At 47.5% G+C, this 17282-nt stretch overlaps 2 protein-coding genes across 5 annotated transcripts in view; both read right to left on the bottom strand.

Annotated features, from left to right (window-relative positions):
* Positions 1-613: 613 nt before the first annotated feature.
* On the bottom strand, positions 614-15738 carry CHRNA10 (cholinergic receptor nicotinic alpha 10 subunit). 2 transcript variants are annotated; one of them, XM_073019023.1, is made up of 6 exons: positions 6444-15738; positions 5924-6042; positions 4511-4656; positions 3925-4079; positions 1999-2531; positions 614-1330 (listed from the first exon to the last, which is right to left on the bottom strand). In XM_073019023.1, the coding sequence occupies exons 2-6, from the start codon at positions 5982-5984 to the stop codon at positions 873-875; spliced, it is 1353 nt and encodes a 450-aa protein (XP_072875124.1). In that variant the 5' UTR covers positions 5985-6042; positions 6444-15738; the 3' UTR covers positions 614-872. The 2 variants fall into 2 exon arrangements, with proteins under 2 accessions (XP_072875124.1, XP_072875131.1); XM_073019030.1 differs by lacking the exon at positions 6444-15738 and having other exon boundaries at positions 4449-4656; positions 5924-6056.
* Positions 15739-15835: 97 nt separating this feature from the next.
* Positions 15836-17282, bottom strand: part of NUP98 (nucleoporin 98 and 96 precursor) — a 126869-nt gene continuing 125422 nt past the window's right edge. For all 3 annotated transcript variants that reach the window (XM_008019963.3, XM_008019966.3, XM_008019965.3), the window contains exon 33: positions 15836-17197. In XM_008019963.3, coding sequence (XP_008018154.3) covers positions 16980-17197 — 218 coding nt within the window. In that variant the 3' untranslated portion in view covers positions 15836-16979. The remainder of the gene's footprint in view (positions 17198-17282) is intronic.

The raw sequence follows: 17282 nt of genomic DNA, 5'->3' as shown, positions 1-17282 counted from the left end.
GACACCAGCGATACATGGACAGCTGGGAAAGCGTTATTTCTGGATGTGTCTGTGAGGGTTTTCAGCAGGAGACTGGCGTGTGAGTTGATGGACTGAGTGGCAAGTTCCACTCTCAATATGGGAGGGCATGGAGAAGACAAAAAAGTAGGAGAAAGGCAAATTCATGCTCTTTCCTGGAGCTGGGACATCCTTCTCTTACCATTAGACATTAGAACTTCAGGTTCTCAGGCTTTGAACTTGGACTTGGACTTGCACCAGTGGCCATGAGACAGACCTGAAGTACAGACAGACCTGGACCCCCAGCTTCCACTACCACAGACCTCAAGGGTAATACAGGGCATCGAGGAGGTGCTAGGTACACGCTTACTTTATTGAGTCGGGGATGTGGGGCCAAATGTCTGTAGGGCCTCCTGCTCTGGAAACTCAACTGAGAATCCCCAATCCTTTTCCCTGAGCCTCTCGGCAGGGAAAGGTAAGAGCCAAGGCCCTGCAAAGAAGCCACCTAGGAAGGAAGACAGGAAACGGAGCAGTTCAGTTCAGTTTCTCATGATAACCCGCATGCTCTCCACTGAGAGCTCTAGTACCCAGCACAAACAATTCTGTCCCTCCAAGACTGTACTCTGTGACCTTGGCCTTTGTAGAGTTCTTCTTTTTTTTTTTGGAATTAGGGGAGTGGCAGGCTCTGGATTTCCATTAGTTAGGGTGTGTACACAATGAGTGCTCCCTTGTGGATTGTGAAGTCAAGTGTCCCAGGGTCTTAGGAGTAGTGGGGAGAGACTGGCTGGCTTACAGACCAGCAACCACTTGGCCATGGCTGTCCTTTTCTGGAGGAGCTGTGGCTGCAGCAGATCCCTGTGACTTAGTCCTACCCCTCACAGGGCCTGCACCAGCACCAGGAGGCTCATGACCAGGGCCATGGAGAAGAAGATGCCCAGGAAGAAGCGGTCCATCACACGGGCCAGGCGCTTCCAGTCCTCATGGCAGCGCTGTGCAGCTCGGTGGCTGCGGAAGGTATTGGCAATGGTGGCTACATGGTGCAGTAGGGCTTCCTGGTGGCACAGACATCGTGGCTCGTGGCAAGGGCCCGCTGGGGGGCCAGCCCCTCCTTCGGGAGACTGGGGGCTAGGGGATAACTCAGGTGGCCTGGACTGCCCACAGGGCTCCCCTCTTTCCTGCACGCACAGGCTCTGTGCCAGGTGTCCCAGCAGGAGGGCCCTAGCCCAGGCTGGCACTGGGCGGGCACTGGGACCACAGTAATGCAGGTTCATGATAAGGATAGTGAGTGCTGTTGAGAATGTGACCATGGTCATAGTGGCCATGTAGTACTTCCCTGCAAGAGAGAGAGAAAGCCAATTGGGACTCAAAACAAAAAGCCTGTGGATCCTGAGCTTCCCAGTCACCTCTACACAAATGGAAATGAGCCCACCATGAGGCTCTCCAGACCCTCCAAGCCCCATGGATGGAAGCAGGAAGGAGGTAAGGGCCAAGTTCTCCCCATCCTTCATTCCTACACGTGGGTCATCAGAAGCTACTGCTCCCTAATTGCTCCCCTCACTGCTGGAAGCTGCACTCATACACAATCCAGGACAGTCCCACTCTCAAATAACGATGGGCATGAGCTGGGGCAAGATACAAATCCTTTTTGTACAAATGGGATAACCAGAGGACCTACTTCCTAGGTTTGTGGTGATGTTTACCTGGGTTAATAAAGGTCAAGTGCTTAGGGGAGTGCCTGGCACACAGTGAGCAGTCGACGGATTTTGCCTATTACTAGGATCTGGGGATACTGATGTTCCACCATCAAGACCCAGTCGTGAGGGGTGTTCTCCCTGGAAGGAGCTAATCCTTTCCCCTCAGTCTCAAAATTGGAGGACGTTCCCAGGACGCCCCCGCCTCATTCTCTGAAGCGGGCCGTTCGGCAGACCCAGGCCCTATCGCGGCCCCGCCCTCGGGGTGCCCCGGCGCGTCGTCAGGTCCCCCCGCACCTCCGCTGCTCACCGATGAGCGGCACGCTCTCGGCCGGCGGCATGCTCTCGGCCAGCAGCAGCTGGAAGACGGTGAGCGCCAGCAGCACGGTGACGCCCAACGACACCTTCTCGCCCGAGTCGGCGGGCAGGTGGAAGGCGAGCGGCGCAAGCAGCGAGATGAGCACGCAGGGCAGCAGCAGGTTGCACACGTAGGCGGCGGCGCGGCGGTGCAGCAGCAGCGTGAAGGTGACGTCGGGGTAGGGCTCTGAGCAGCAGCCGTAGGTGAGCACGCGCCGCTGCGCCGGCATACCCAGCACGCGCCACTCCACGTTCTCCACGAAGTCCGCCAGGCTGGCGGCAGCGCCGCGTGGCCGCACATCCAGTTGGTGCCCGCTGTGAGTCCAGGAGCCGAACGTCAGGCCGCAGCGCTGGGCGTCGAACGGGAAGGCCGCCACGTCCACGGGGCACGAGCTGCGCGTGATGGCCGGTGCGTCCCAGCGCACAGTGCCATCGTGGCGCAGGACCACGTTGGTGCTGGCCGAGCCTGGCGACTGCGCGTCCGCCCTGCGGGCAGGCGGGGCGGGGCTTGGCTCACCTAGGCTGTCCAGCCCGAGAAGCAGCCCTGGAGGCCAGGAGCCCAGGGCAGACCCCCAGGGTCTGAAAGAAACCAAAACTTCTCCCCAGAATATTGAGGCTCATTGAGTTCGAGACACGACGCAGGGGAGCACCTGGCCCCAACAGCTGCTGGCCTGATGGCAAGACACCAGCCCTTCCTTGCTGGAGACAGCACTTGCTTTTCCAAAGGGCACCAGTAGGTGCCAGAGGAATCTGGGAACAGATTTTACCCTCTTCCCACGTTTTCCCGCCTTTTAAAGGCTGGAACTGCTCTCCTTTGTCTTGCCACTATTTACAACTTACTGGATCTTTCTTGAATTTCTATTTAAGCAAGGCCTCTAAGCCACTGCCTTCAGAGAGAAATACTTTTGAACTAAGCCCTCTCCCGTGATGGGTACAGCAGGTTAATAAACTTCTGCTTGTGGCCGGGCACGGTGGCTCACGCCTGTAATCCCAGCACTTTGGGAGGCCGAGGCGGGTGGATCATGAGGTCAGGAGATTGAGACCAACCTGGCTAACACGGTGAAACCCCGTCTCTACCGAAAATACAAAAAAATTAGCCAGGCGTGGTGGTGGGCGCCTGTAGTCCCAGTTACTTGGGAGGCTGAGGCAGGAGAATGGCGTGAACCCGGGAGGTGGAGCTTATAGTGAGCGGAGATGGCGCCACTGCACTCCAGCCTGGGAGACTGCGTCTCAAATAAATAAATAAATAAATAAATAAATAAATAAATAAATAAACTTCTGCTTGTTTTTCTTTCGTTAATTTGACTCTCGTTTTCAGAACAAAGCAACACAGAGGGTGAAGTGCACCTAGAGAGACCCGCTGCTTGGAAGGGGTGGCACCTGAAGGGCCCAGAAGGGACACAGACGTAGCCAGAGGACGTATAAACAGGCCTCTGCAGAACCCAGAGGCAACTCCGGGACACACAATGACTTCCCTTGGGGGACATCTGCAAAACTTATAGAGGGGCCCCAGAGAAAATAAGGCAGTGTTCCAGATGTCCTGGGGGAAAGAGAACCTTAGACAGGCTCTTGGGGGAGCCTTGAGAGACTCAGGGCTAAAAATGTGCCCTAGAGAGGTCCTTGTGATCCAGGAATCTGCCCTGGACCACACAGTAGGTTCCCAGGAGACGTTCAGCCTGGGCTGGCCTGGGATAGCCTAAAGTGGGGGTGCCATGGAGGGGCTGTGAATGCCTGGCAGCTTAGAAGGGTCCTGGGGAAAAGTTTCCAGGGCAACATGGCAACCGGGTTGTGTGGTAGGGAGAGGGGATCAGTGCACACCCATGGCTAAGGGCAAGTCTAGAGAGGGGTAGGAGAGGGGAAGAGCCCAGATAGGCAGTACTTGTTATAGAGTACGATGTCTGGCCGCCACACAAGACTGCTGGGGATGCGGATGGCATCCAGGCCGCCATAGGCATTGGGGTCCCATTGGAGGTAGGCATCTGTCCACTCCTGCCGTATCCACAGATACAGGGTCAGCACCTGGTTCCGTTCATCCTAGTGGGGGCAGGGGATGGCAGAGATGTGGACATGTATATGCATATCCTGCCCCGTCTGTGTACACTCCCCTGCAGGGCTCTGGTCAGCACCCACAAACCTGACTTGTCCATACTGTCCAGTTCCCACCCAGACCTGACCTTGCCATGTGACCTTAGTGGGCTCTTCTCTTTTCTGGGCCCATTTCCTCAGCAGTTATATGAGGTGAGAATCCCCGCTTAGCAGGGATTCAATAAGTTCAGGAGTGCAAAATATTGGGCACAAGGTAGGCACCCAACAGTCAGTATCCAACAGTTGGTAACTGCTATCTTTGTTAATATTAACATTTACAGAAAAGGAATTCCGTGGAGAAAAATCCCAGTCTCTCACCCCTTCATTTCTTGACACTGTGACAGGTAAGACTCCACAGCTGTACCACTACTACAACGCACCATGTCGATGATCTGGGACAGTGTCACCTCCAGGGTCACATTCAGAGTCTGGTCTGTGTCTGCCACAGGTCTCAGGGCACTTGTGTAGTTGGCGAAGAGGTCACGGAACAGCTTGAGAGCCAGCCGGCCCTCAGCTCCCAGGCACTCTGGAGGGTCAGTAAGGAGGGTTGTCCATCCCAGGCCCTAGTCTCAGGGCCTTTGCTCACACCCTCCACTCGCAGGGCTGAGGCCCTGTCCTTATGAGTGTCCTCCTGTGTCTGCCCTTTCTTGCTCTAGCTGTGGCTCTAGTTCCTCCCTGGCTTGCCTGCAGGGACACACAAGATAAAGGCCATGGAGTGAATTGTTACTATCTTTTGGCAGTACGCTGAAAAATTTCTCCTCCACCCTTCCCTTTTCAAGAACCTGGAGTCTGCCTGCCTCTCCACAAATGCTAGAGGGATCCAAACAAGCCACAAGAGTCCAGACTTTCACCTAGGGATTCTGAACCCCACTGCTCTGCCCCTTCCTGTCTCTCTCAAACCTGTTTCCACTTCTCCATCTCAAGCTGGTTTCTTCAAAACTTCTGATGCGATGGAACATTCCTTCCTTCTGAAAACACACTCTTCCCCAGGCTTTCCTGACACACATTTTCCTCAATCCCTGACCTAAATATTGTTCCCATGAATACTGTCCTTGGCTCCCTTCTTTTTCTTCATCCCAGATTTTTCTCCTGAGCTCCAGACCCAAATAGAGTACAGTCCACTCCTGAGTTTCCCACAGGCACTTTCAACTGAACTCGCTTCCTCCCTCCATGCTCTGAAACCTACTTCCTATCCCATGTTTCCTATCTCAGCAAATAGCATGCCCTCAGTTGCAATAGTGACCTCAGCTGGAAATCTGGGAATTATCCCTCCCTTCTCCCTCTCCTGCCTCCTCCTCTTGGAATCCAGTTAATCTCCAGATCCTGTCAGATCATTCAAATCCTCCAGATTTTGCTAAACATGATCTTGAGTCTGCCCTCTCCCCTCCAGGCCGGGCCCTTCCCTTCACTGTCACCCTCTCCCCTGAGGCTCACCTCCTACCCCTCCCATGCCCATAGACCATGCTTTTAAGCATGTATATCTGACCAGGCTAGTATGCTGCTGAAACCTTTCAGTGCTGCCCCCATCGTCTGCAGGAGAAAGACCTGGCCTGACCGGCAGGCCCTTCAGCATCTGGCCCCTCTGATTTTCCCAACCCTGTCTCTGGAAGCTCCCCACTCATTGTTCCCACCTTAGCCAGCAAGTCTCCTCTCACCCACTTCAGCACCCCTCTTCTCCACACTCCCCGAATAGAGAGCTTGTTCTCAAAACAGGTACTGAGGAGAAACACAAGAGAGACTACATGGAAACGGATTTTGGGAGAACAGGAATAGCATCACCACGAGCTTCATACCTGCAGGGAGTAGAAACAGAAGCAGAAGGCCCAGGCTGAGGTGGTGGCTCCGGAGCCCCATGGTCCTGGCACTGCAAGAGGTGGGGCAGGTCTCTGGGTGTGACACCTCCTGGCCAGACCTAGGGCAAAATTAGGCCCAGCTGGCAAGGATGGTATGGACAGAACCTAGAAGTCAGAAGTAAGACTGAGATCTCTGGCGGGTCCAACCACCCTCCAGCGGGCCCTGCAGCCCCTCCAGTCTTCTGACCCTCCAATTTGTGCCTGCCCCTGGAGTTTAGTACTTGGTCTTTCTTCTTCTCTGCTGGTCCTTGCCTCTTCTGGCCTCTGCCCTTTCCTATGCTCCCCACCCGCTTTGCCTTTCACTCTGTCTCTGTTTCCTTCTCTTTCCCTCTGTAACTTTCTTGGTCTCTCTGCCTCCCTGACTCTGATTGCCCCCTGCCTGCCTCTTTCCACTCTCTCTCCCTTTCTCCTACTTCTGTTTCATCCCTCATTCCTTCCTTCCTTCTTCCATTCCCCATACCTGGACTCTAGATGGGCCTGCTGCTCTCTCAGCAGAACAGGGACCAGGGACTCCCTTGATCAGCCCAGAGTCATCTGAGGCACAGGACAGCAGCCCTTCTCTCTTTGCCCTTTCATTAGCTTAATTATACCTGTGCATTACACAGGTGTTAAGACACCTGTCCCCATGACAACAGAGCAAAGGAAACTGATACCTCAGGCCTCTGGGGCTTGAATTATTCAAACTCTGTAAAGCAGCACATAGACTCAGCGCAGGCCCATCCTCGGGGGTTGGAGAGTACAGGTATGGTGGGTCAGGGTATGTGGAAGACCAGGGAATGTTTAAGAGTGTGAGGGGCCAGGGTCAGTGGATGGATAACTGTCCTCTCATCTTAGCCACCATTGCCTGAATTCTGGAGGTGGAGGTTCCCCTTAGACTTGCAGCTCTCCTTGCAGTGTGGGACTAGACACTCTAGGCTAGGCACTTTGGGTCAAGCAAGCCCTTCCCTCCTGGTGGGAGTGGTCCTCTCCTCAGACTCCCTGCAGTCATTCCCATCTGAGCCTGTTTTTTCTCCTTGCCCAAACACTGTGGGCAGTGTGGGAGAGCAGGGCAAGCATAGGCTTCAGAGTCACTTTCGGCCCTGTCTTATGAGTGCTCTCACCTGGGTAAGATATCGAAACCCTCTGGGTTTCTGTTTTCTCAATCTGGTAATTGTATTAACAGTACTCATCTTGAAAACTGCAAGGATTAAATGAGATAACCTGATAATGCAAGGCACTGTCTAGCACGGTGCCTAAGGTACAGCAGGCCATCAACAATATTTACACTGTGGTCCTAGTGAGGTAGCCAGGCTATCCTCAGGAACACACATTTAGAGTCACAGGTATTTATCATGCACAGAGTTGTGATTATTTTTGTTCAAGGTGACCAATTGCCTGACCAACAGCAGCACATACTTCCCTGGCAATCACATCCATAGCCATGACTTCGGGCATCATGGATATGCCAGTGATTCCCTGCTCTTTCTCCATCCCAGTCCCCTCTCCTAGGTACTCTGCTTAACTCCAACATCCCCCTCTGGATGTCACACAGCATTTCACATCATTTCACACTGAAGCTTCAGAAATCCAGCCTTCACTTACTCAAGCTAGTAGAGGGGAACTGTCCTTAACTTGTTAAAGAACAACTACCAAAAAAACCCTACAGCTAGGGTATACTTAATGGTGAGAAACTAGAAGTTTTCTCCCTAAGATTAGAATAAGGTAAAGATGTCCCCCTCTTGCCACTCCTATTCAACATCATATTGAAGCCCTAGCTAGTCCAATAAGACAAGACAAGGAAATAAAAGATTGGGAAGGAAGAAATAAAACTATCTTTGTCAACTGTTTTCTTATATACCAGCAACGAACAATTATAATTCAACATTAAAAACACATTGCTGGCCAGGCGCAGTGGTTCACTCCTATAATCCCAGCACTTTGGGAGGCTGAGGTGGGTGGATCACCTGAGGTCAGGAGTTCAAGACCAGCCTGGGCAACATGGTGAAACCCCGTCTCTACCAAAAATACGGAGTCTTGCTCTCTCACCAGGCTGGAGTGCAGTGGTGTGATCTCGGCTCATTGCAACCTTCGCCTCCTGGGTTCAAGTGATTCTCCTGCCTCAGCCTCCTGAGTAGCTGAGACTAGAGGCACGCGCCACCACGCCCAGCTAATTTTTGTATTTTTAGTAGAGATGGGGTTTCACCATGTTGGCCAGGATGGTCTCTATCTCTTAACCTCCCGATCCATCCGCCTCAGCCTCCCAAAGTGCTGGGATTACAGGCCTGAGCCACTGCGCCTGGCCAAAAGATAATTTTTAAAAACAGCTATGTGAGTAGAGAGATGCAATGTTCATGGGTAGGAAGACTCAATATTGTAAGATGCCAATTCTTTCCAACTAGATATATACATTCAATGCATTTTTTTTTTTTTTTGAGACAGAGTTTTGCTCTTATTGCCCAGGCTGGAGTGCAATGGCACGATCTTGGCTCACAGCAGCCTCCGCCTCATGGGTTCAAGCGGTTCTCCTGCCTCAGCTTCCGAAGTAGCTGGGATTATAGACATGTGCTACAATGCCTAGCTAATTTTTTTTTGTATTTTTAGTAGAGACGGGGTTTCTCCATGTTGGTCAGGCTGGTCTCCAACTCCTGACCTCAGGTGATCTGCCCACCTTGGCCTCCCAAAGTGCTGAAATTACAGGCATGAGCCACTGCACCCGGCCTCAATGCAATCTTAATCAAAATCACAGCAAATTATTTTGTGGTTATCAACAAACTAATTCTAAAGTTTACAAGGAAAATGAAAAGACCTGGAATAGTAACACTGAAGAGGAGGAAAATTGGAGAACTGACACAACACTACCCAACTTCAAAAATTACTATAAAGCTACAGTAATCAAGACAGTGTGGTATTGGCAAAAGAATTAACACACGGATCAATGGAACAGAATAGAGAGCTTGGAAACAGATCTCAACTGATCTTTGACGAAGGACCAAAGGCAATTCAATGGAGAAAGAATGGTCTTTTCAACAAGTGGTGTTGGAACAACTAGATATCCATAAGCCAAAAAAAAAAAAAAAAGAAAAGAAATTGGAACTAGACATAGATTTTACATTTTCACAAAAATTGACTCAATTATAGATATAAACATAAAATGCAAAACTACAAAACTTCTAGAAGATGATATAGGAGAAAATCTAGGTGATCTTGGCTTTGGCAATGACGTTTTAGATACAACAGTAAAAGCACAATCCATGAAAGAAAAAAATTGGTTAGTTGGACTTTATTAAAATTTAAAACTTCTGCTCTGCAAAAGACACTGTTAAGATGATGAAAAGACAAGCCACACATTGTAATAAAATATTTATACAACACATATGCAATAAAACATCTTGTATCCAAAATATTAAAGAACCCTTAAAATTCAACAATAAGCCAGATGCAGTGGTGTCCCCTTTAGTCCCAGCTACTCAAGAGGGTGAGGCAGGAGGATCGCTTGAGCCCAGGAGTTTGAGTCCAGCTTGGGCAACATAGTGAGACCCTGTCTCTAAAAAAACAAAGCAAACCTCAACAATAAGAAATAATCCGACTAAAAATATGGACAAAAGATACACAGCAAAGAAGATAGCATCAGCTGATTAATGGATAAACAAAATGTAGATTACTGCTACAATGGAGTATTCTTCAGCCATAAAAAATCTATTGAAGTACTTTGACATGATACAACATGGATGAATCTTGAAAACATACTAAGTGAATAAGCCAGATACAGAAGTCCACATACTGTGATTTCACTTATATGAAATGTCCAGAATAGGCAAACTCATAGAGAAAGCACATAGGTTATTGGTTCCCAGGGAATGGGGGTGGAGGGGAATTGGGAATAATTGCCAATATGGAGTTTGAGTGGGAATGAAAATGTCTTTTTTTTTGAGACAGGATCTCACTCTGTCACCCAGGCTGAAGTGCAGTGGTGCAATCTCAGCTCACTGTAACCTCCGCCTCCCAAGCTCAAGCAATCCTCCTCCTCCTCAGCCTCCCAACTAGCTGGGACTACAGGCACACACTGCCATGCCCAGCTAATTTTTTAAAAATTATTTTATTTTTTGTAGGGATGGGGTTTCACCTAGGCAGCTCTCGAACTCCTGGGCTCAAGAGATCCACCTGCCTCAGCCTCCCAAAGTGTTGGGATTACAGGTGTGAGCCACCACACCTGGCCAAAAATCTCTTGAAATTACTGGTGTTGGTTGCACAATAATGAATATACGAAAAACCATGGTAGTGTAAGTACACTATAAAACGGTGAACTTTATGTTATGTGAAATATCTTTTTTTTTTTTTTTTGATACAGAGCCTCACTGTGTCTCCCAGGCTGGAGTACAAAGGCACGGTCTCAGCTTACTGCAACCTCTGCCTCCCAGGTTCAAGTGATTCTCCTGCCTCAGCTTCCTGAGTAGCTGGGATTACAGGCATGTGCCACCACATCTGGCTAGTTTTTGTATTTTTAGTAGAGACAGGGATTTACCTTGTTGGCCAGGCTGGTCTCGAACTCCTGGCCTCAAGTGATCTGCCCACTTTGGCCTCCCAAAAGTGCTGGGATTACAGGCATGAGCCACTACACCCAGCCTATATCTCCATTTTTAAAATGCTACAAATGTTTTATATTGGTAAATAATTTGAATACGTGTTCCTCAAAAGAAGATATATAAGTAGCCAATGAGAATAAAAAGAGATGTTTAACATCATTCGTCATCAGGTGTCTTAGTCCATTCTGTCGGCTATAACAAAATACCATTTTTTTGAAGGCTGAAAAGTCCAAGATCAGTTTCCAGTGAGAGCTGGTTTCCCGATTCATAGATGGCACCTTCTTGCTGTGTCCTCTCGTGGTGGAAGGGGCAAGGCAGCTCTCTGGAGTCTCTTTCATAAGGAAAAAATTTCATTCATGAAGTCCACCCTCATGACTAATCATCTCCCAAAGGTCCCACCTCCTAACACCATCACATTTGTGATTTGGTTTCAATATATGAATTTGGAGGCATGGTGTGGTGTATAAACATTCAGACCATAGCATCAGAGAAATGCAAATTAAAACAATTAGATACTTCTTCAGATCCACTAGGATGGCTGTAATCAAAATAGTACATAATGAGTGTTGGTGAAGATTTGGAGAAATCAGAATCCTCATACATTGATGGTGAGAATGTAATATTGTGCAACCACTTTGGAAAAGTTTTGCTTAGAGTTACCATATGTTCCAGCAGTTTCACTTCTAGGTGTATACCCCAGACAAATAAAAACATGTGTCTACACAAAAACTTGTATATGAATGTTCATACCAGCATTATTCATAGTAGACACAAAATGGAAACAATAAAAATGTCATTCAACTGATGAATGTATAAAAAAACATGTTAAGCCAGGTGCAGTGGTGTATACCTGTAGTCCCAGCTACTCAGGAGGCTGAGAGAGGAGGACTGCTTGAGCCCAAGAGTTTCAGGCTATACTGCACTATGATCATGCCTGAGAAATAGCCACTGTACTCCATCCTGGGCAACATGGAAATATCCCATTTCTAAAAGAAAAAAAAAGTCATACGTCATATATCCATAAAATGGAATTTATGGCCATTTAAAGTAACACAGTACTGACACACATGCTACAACATCAAAGAACCTTGAAATATTATGCTAAGTTAAAGTTAGTCGTCACAAGACCACATATTGTATGATTCCCTTTATATGAAATGTCCAGAATTGGCAAATCTATAGAAACAGGAAGTAGATTAGTGGTTATCTAGGGCTAGGAAGATTGACAGATGACGGCTAAAGCCTTCAGGGTTTTTCTGGGACAATGATGAAAATGTTCTAAAACCAACTGTGATTATTGCACAACTCTGAGAATATAGCAAAAATAATTGCATACATTAAATGGGTAAATGTATGATATGTGAATTATATCTCAATAAACCTGTTAACAAAAGTTCATAATCCATCATGAGTGAGAGTTAGCGGAAAAAAGAAAACAATTGCAGAAATAAGAAAGAGATCACAGGCACTGGAATGTTAGATAATGATAATTTGAATAGTTAATTCATGATTTTCACAACATCCTTTAAGGAAGATATTATTATTATTTTGAGACGGAGTCTCGCTGTGTCACCCAGGCTGGAGTGCAGTGGCACGATCTCGGCTCACTGCAAGCTCCACTTCCCGGGTTCACGCCATTCTCCTGACTCAGCCTCCCGAGGAGCTGGGACTACAGGTGCCTGCCACCATGCCTGGCTAATTTTGTTTTTGTATTTTTAGTAGAGATGGGGTTTCACCGTGTTAGCCAGGATCATCTTGATCTCCTGACCTCATGATAAGGCCGCCTCGGCCTCCCAAAGTGCTAGGATTACAGGCGTTGAGCCACCGCACCTGGCCAAGGAAGATATTATTGTTTCTATTTTACAAATGAGGTAACTGAGACACAGGAATAATTTACCTAAGATCCCATAGCATAGAACAGTGGACCTGGCATTTGAACATATAGCTGGGTTAAGGAGACCATTCCTTTCTAAACTACACTGCCTCTTTTAAAAACAAAATAGTGATCGTGAGACTGCACTGCAGCCTGGGTGACAGAGTGAGACCTTGTCTCAAAAAAAAAAAAAAAAAAAAAAAAGTGTATGTGTAATGTGATTTAATACTACCTTACTAAAATTAATAATATAAAAATTAAAACAGCAGATTAGACATAGCTGAAGAGAGATAACCAATGAATTCCAAGATAGATCTGAAAAAATTACCTAGAATACAACCCAAGGAGACAAAAATAAAGTAAGAGATGAGGAAACAGGCCAGGCGCAGTGGCTCAGATCTGTAATTCCAGTACTTTGGGAGGCCAAGGAGGAATTGCTTGAGCCTAGGAGTTGGAGACCAGCCTGGGCAGGGCAACACAGAACATAGGGACACCCTGTCTCTACAAAAACATAAAAAGTGAGCCAGGCATGGTGGTGTACATCTGTAGCTATTTGGTAGGCTGAGGCAGGAGGATCCCTTGAGCCCAGGAGTTTGAGGCTTCAGTGAGCTATGATCATCGTGCTATTACAGCCCATCTTAGGTGACAGAGCGAGACCCAGATTGCAAAGGCACTATAACAGAATGAAAAGACAAGCTAGAGATTGGGAGAAAATATTTCAAAATCATATTCAACAAAGGACTCAAATATAGAATCTATAAAGAATCCTCACAAAACTCAACTATAATAAACCATTGTTTAAATCCATTTGTGCCAGAGGTTGCAAATTTTTTTTGTGTGAAAAATCAGACCTTGGCAATGATCTTGAGTAGTAGGATATAGATAACTTCCACTAGCTTAATAATGAAATGAAACACTAGGCATAGAGAGGTTAAAAAAAGACAAGGTCTGGCTCTGTTGCCCAGGTTGGAGTGCAGTGATGCAATCACAGCTCACTGCAACCTCTGCCTCCAGAGCTCAAGCCATCCTCCCACCTCAGCCTCCTGAGTAGCTGGAACTAAAGGTGCACACCACCCAGGTAATTTTTGTTCATTTTTTAAGAGACGAGGTCTCCCTATGTTGCCCAGGCTGGTCTTAAACTCCTGGGCTCAAGGGATTCTCCCTCCTCACCCTCCCAAGGTGCTGGGATTACAGGCGTGAGCCATCGTGCCCAGCCAATACAAGGTTTAAATAAATCCTTAGGAAAGTCTAAGAAATGAACATTTAAAGCAGAAATTAATAGATTACCATACAGAACTCCAGTAAAATTGATTAATAAGTCTAAGGACTGGCTATTTGAATAACAAAAAATCTGGAACAATTTTCTGGAATTACAAATTAACAAAACTGAGCTAAAGATGAAATATCTAAAAAGAGCAGACACTCTGCAGGCCTTTGCTCAACTTTTCCAACATTTAATTCTCCAGACCTCTGTTAACTTTGATTTTGGAATTATTTCAGGGTTCTGTTGAGAAAATAAGTTATTTGAATGTTGTAGACTCCACAGATCTATCGAATGTTGAGGTAACTGGTTCCTGTTTTATGTTTTTGAGAACTTTTTTTGAAATCAACTTTTTTTTACTATTTCAACGGGATTTTGGGATGTAGAAGATTAAGATTGTTAGGCTGGGCACGGTGGCTCAAGCCTGTAATCCCAGCACTTTGGGAGGCCGAGATGGGCGGATCACGAGGTCAGGAGATCGAGACCATCCTGGCTAACCCGGTGAAACCCCGTCTCTACTAAAAAATACAAAAAACTAGCCGGGCGAGGTGGCAGGCGCCTGCAGTCCCAGCTACTGGGGAAGCTGAGGCAGAAGAATGGCGTGAACCCGGGAGGCGGAGCTTGCAGTGAGCTGAGATCCAGCCACTGCACTCCAGCCTGGGCGACACAGCAAGACTCCGTCTCAAAAAAAAAAAAAAGATTGATTGTTCAGGCTGGGTGCAGTGGCTCACGTCTGTAATCCCAGCACTTTGGGAGGCCGAGGTGGACGGATTACGAGGTCAGGAGATCGAGATCATCCTGGCTAACATAGTGAAACCCCGTCTCTACTAAAAATACAAAAAAAAAAAAAAAAAAATTAGCCAGGCGTGGTGGCGGGCACCTGTGGTCCTCGCTACTCGGGAGGCTGAGGCAGGAGAATGGCATGAACCCGGGAGGTGGAGCTTGCAGTAAGCCAAGATTGCACCACCACTGCACTCCAGCCTGGAGGACAGATCGAGACTCCGTCTCAAAAAAAAAAAAAAGGAGATTGTTCATTGTTCATCACCCTTATCTTGAACTGGAAGTTGATATTCTCTTTTATGCAACATGGCTTCTATGATAAACCTTTGATTTAGAACCTTTTTTTCTTGCTCTGTTGCCCAGGCTGGAGTGCAGTGGCACAATCATGGCTCGCTGCAGCCTTCAACTCCTGGGCTCATGCGATCCTCTTGCCACAGCCTCTTGAGTAGCTGCGACTATGCACACACACCACCATGCCCAACTATTTTAGAGAGTCTTGTCATGTTACCTGGTGTGGTCTTGAACTCCTGGCCTCAAGCAATCCTCCCACCTTGGTCTCCCAAAGTGGATTACAGGTGTCAGTGAACACTCCTGGCCCACAATTCCTAACACTGCTAAGAGCTAACCATTTCTACAGCATACTCACTTTTTGAAACATTCCTCTGGTAAGGAAACCAGGTTGGAAAGTCCAACTAAGTTCTGTGACTCACTGAGGATCACATATTGAGTCAGTAGTGGAGGGGATTCCAGCTGAGTAACCCTTCTTCTGAGGTGTCTAAGTTACATGGAAGTTTCAGCCACAGAGCTGACCCACTATGCTTTCTCATCTCTGAATTCCTCAAAGTCTCAGAAGTCTTTGGTCTAATCTTAATGGGAATTTGCTCATATCTTCAGCTTGACAAATCAAAATAAGATCTGGAATAGTACTCATGCTACTCAATTGATTCCTCTTGAAAACAGCCCTATGTGAAGTAACATCAGGGATCATTATCCCCTTTACAAAAGGGAATCCGACTTAGAAAGGTGAAGCGTCACTCAAGGTTTAAAAACAAAACCACTACAGTAGAAGAGCGAGGAGGCTTTGAATGGTATATTCTATTGGGCAATTTGAGACCTGGAAATCTATGTGTATAAATATATGTATAGCAATCAGTATTAATCAATAATCAACTCCCTTGCCCCTAAATCTCCCCTTATAAATCTAGCATTTGGGCTAATCTATCTCTCAGTTTAGCACCAAATTGTTCTCTCTTTAACCCAAGGCCTGTCTCCATTTAGAAGGCAAATTCAAAAACAGGCTAAATCAAACAAGGCCATCATAAAGATCCTCAGGGCAAGAAGGCTCAAAAATACAAAGGGAAAGCCAATACCAGGAATGCTATAAACATTTTATTTATTTATTTTTTAAGAAAGTAACTTCAGAAAAAGAGGAAAATATCTAGATCATTTATTTATACATATATATATTTTAATAAAAACCTTTACATAATCTTCATGCATAAAGATCCAGGTGTGGCCATATTGCCTGAGACAGCCCTAACACCAGCTATCTCATGCCATTACCTGGGGCTCCCTATAGCTGTCAGCAGTGTAGCAAAGGCCCTCTGCCTGCCCCTAACGCCCAACTCCATGCCTGCCTCAGTCATGGTTTGCTTCTGGAAGGGATGATGGAGGGTGGAAAATGCTTTAGAGCTAACATGGGATGAACAGGGAGGGTTACCCAACCTGCCATTTTTTATCCAAACTCTTCAGGCAAATCCAGACAGAGTCTCGGCAAGATGACTGAAAACCAGGGACCAAACCAAATTCTGGGAGCTTCCCATAGACATGTCACATATGACCAAGGGCTCCTGCACATAGTAGTAGCAAAGGTATGGTGTTCATGGAACACTAAAGGCAGGAACAAAAGAAGCTCTGAAGATCAATCCCTCCATGGCAGGCATTCACTTCTGCCCTAAGTGTGTCAGAAAGATCCCATTCTGTTTCCTAACTCAGGCCAACCCTCCTCTGCCTCCAAAATTCAGTGTTAACTAACCAATTACTTAAGAGACGGATCCCTCTTCCTTCTGTGGACAGTTCACCTGTTAAGGATCCATCACCACCTGTCTCACTCCTCCTAAGGAGTCCTAGTATAAAAGGGCCAGGGTAGGAGTAGGGTAGCTGGTTGGCATGGAGGGTCACAAGGTCCAGAATGGCTAGGGGTGAAAAAGGATTCCCTGGTTCTTTGGGGGATTCTGCCAAAGGAGCTTTATTGACCATTTATTAAAAGGAAAAACACTGGTCTTGAGGATGGTAAAAAGAGAATTGTCTCCTCTTCTGGGTTCCAGAAGCCCTTATGCTATGTTTAGTATTAAGAGAAGCCCTGAACAACTGGAGGATGCTGCTTGTGGCAGCAGGGAAGGAGGGTAGATGCCATAGCCAACCCAGAGAATGGCAAACAGTGCCAATCCAAACAAGGCAGGGAACCTCTGTGTGGTGAGTGTGAACGGGCATGTGAGTGTGATGCAAAGAGTCTGGGGCTCACAGGCTCCCAACAGCGAGTTCTCGCAGATAGGACTGGGTAAGGCTGCGCAGTTCGTCCATGGCATAGTCCTCAGGCATGGGGAGCCGGCCAATGTGGGGAGCCAAGAGGCGCAAAGGGACTCGCTGAGGGTCTGGTGTTGAGTCGGAGGTTCTATCAGGAGCATGATGCAGACTCAGCACCACCCGCAGCAGGTTGGCTACACGTTTGGCCATGTCTAGAGAGAAAAACTAGAGTTAAGCACTGAGCATGGGTCTAGAGAACGGTGGCAGGCACTGAGGGTGGGGTGTAAGATAAAAACA

Source organism: Chlorocebus sabaeus, chromosome 1 (assembly GCF_047675955.1).
Source record: "Chlorocebus sabaeus isolate Y175 chromosome 1, mChlSab1.0.hap1, whole genome shotgun sequence".
Classification (NCBI taxonomy): Eukaryota; Metazoa; Chordata; class Mammalia; order Primates; family Cercopithecidae; genus Chlorocebus; species Chlorocebus sabaeus.
This window is presented reverse-complemented; position numbering and strand designations above follow the sequence as displayed.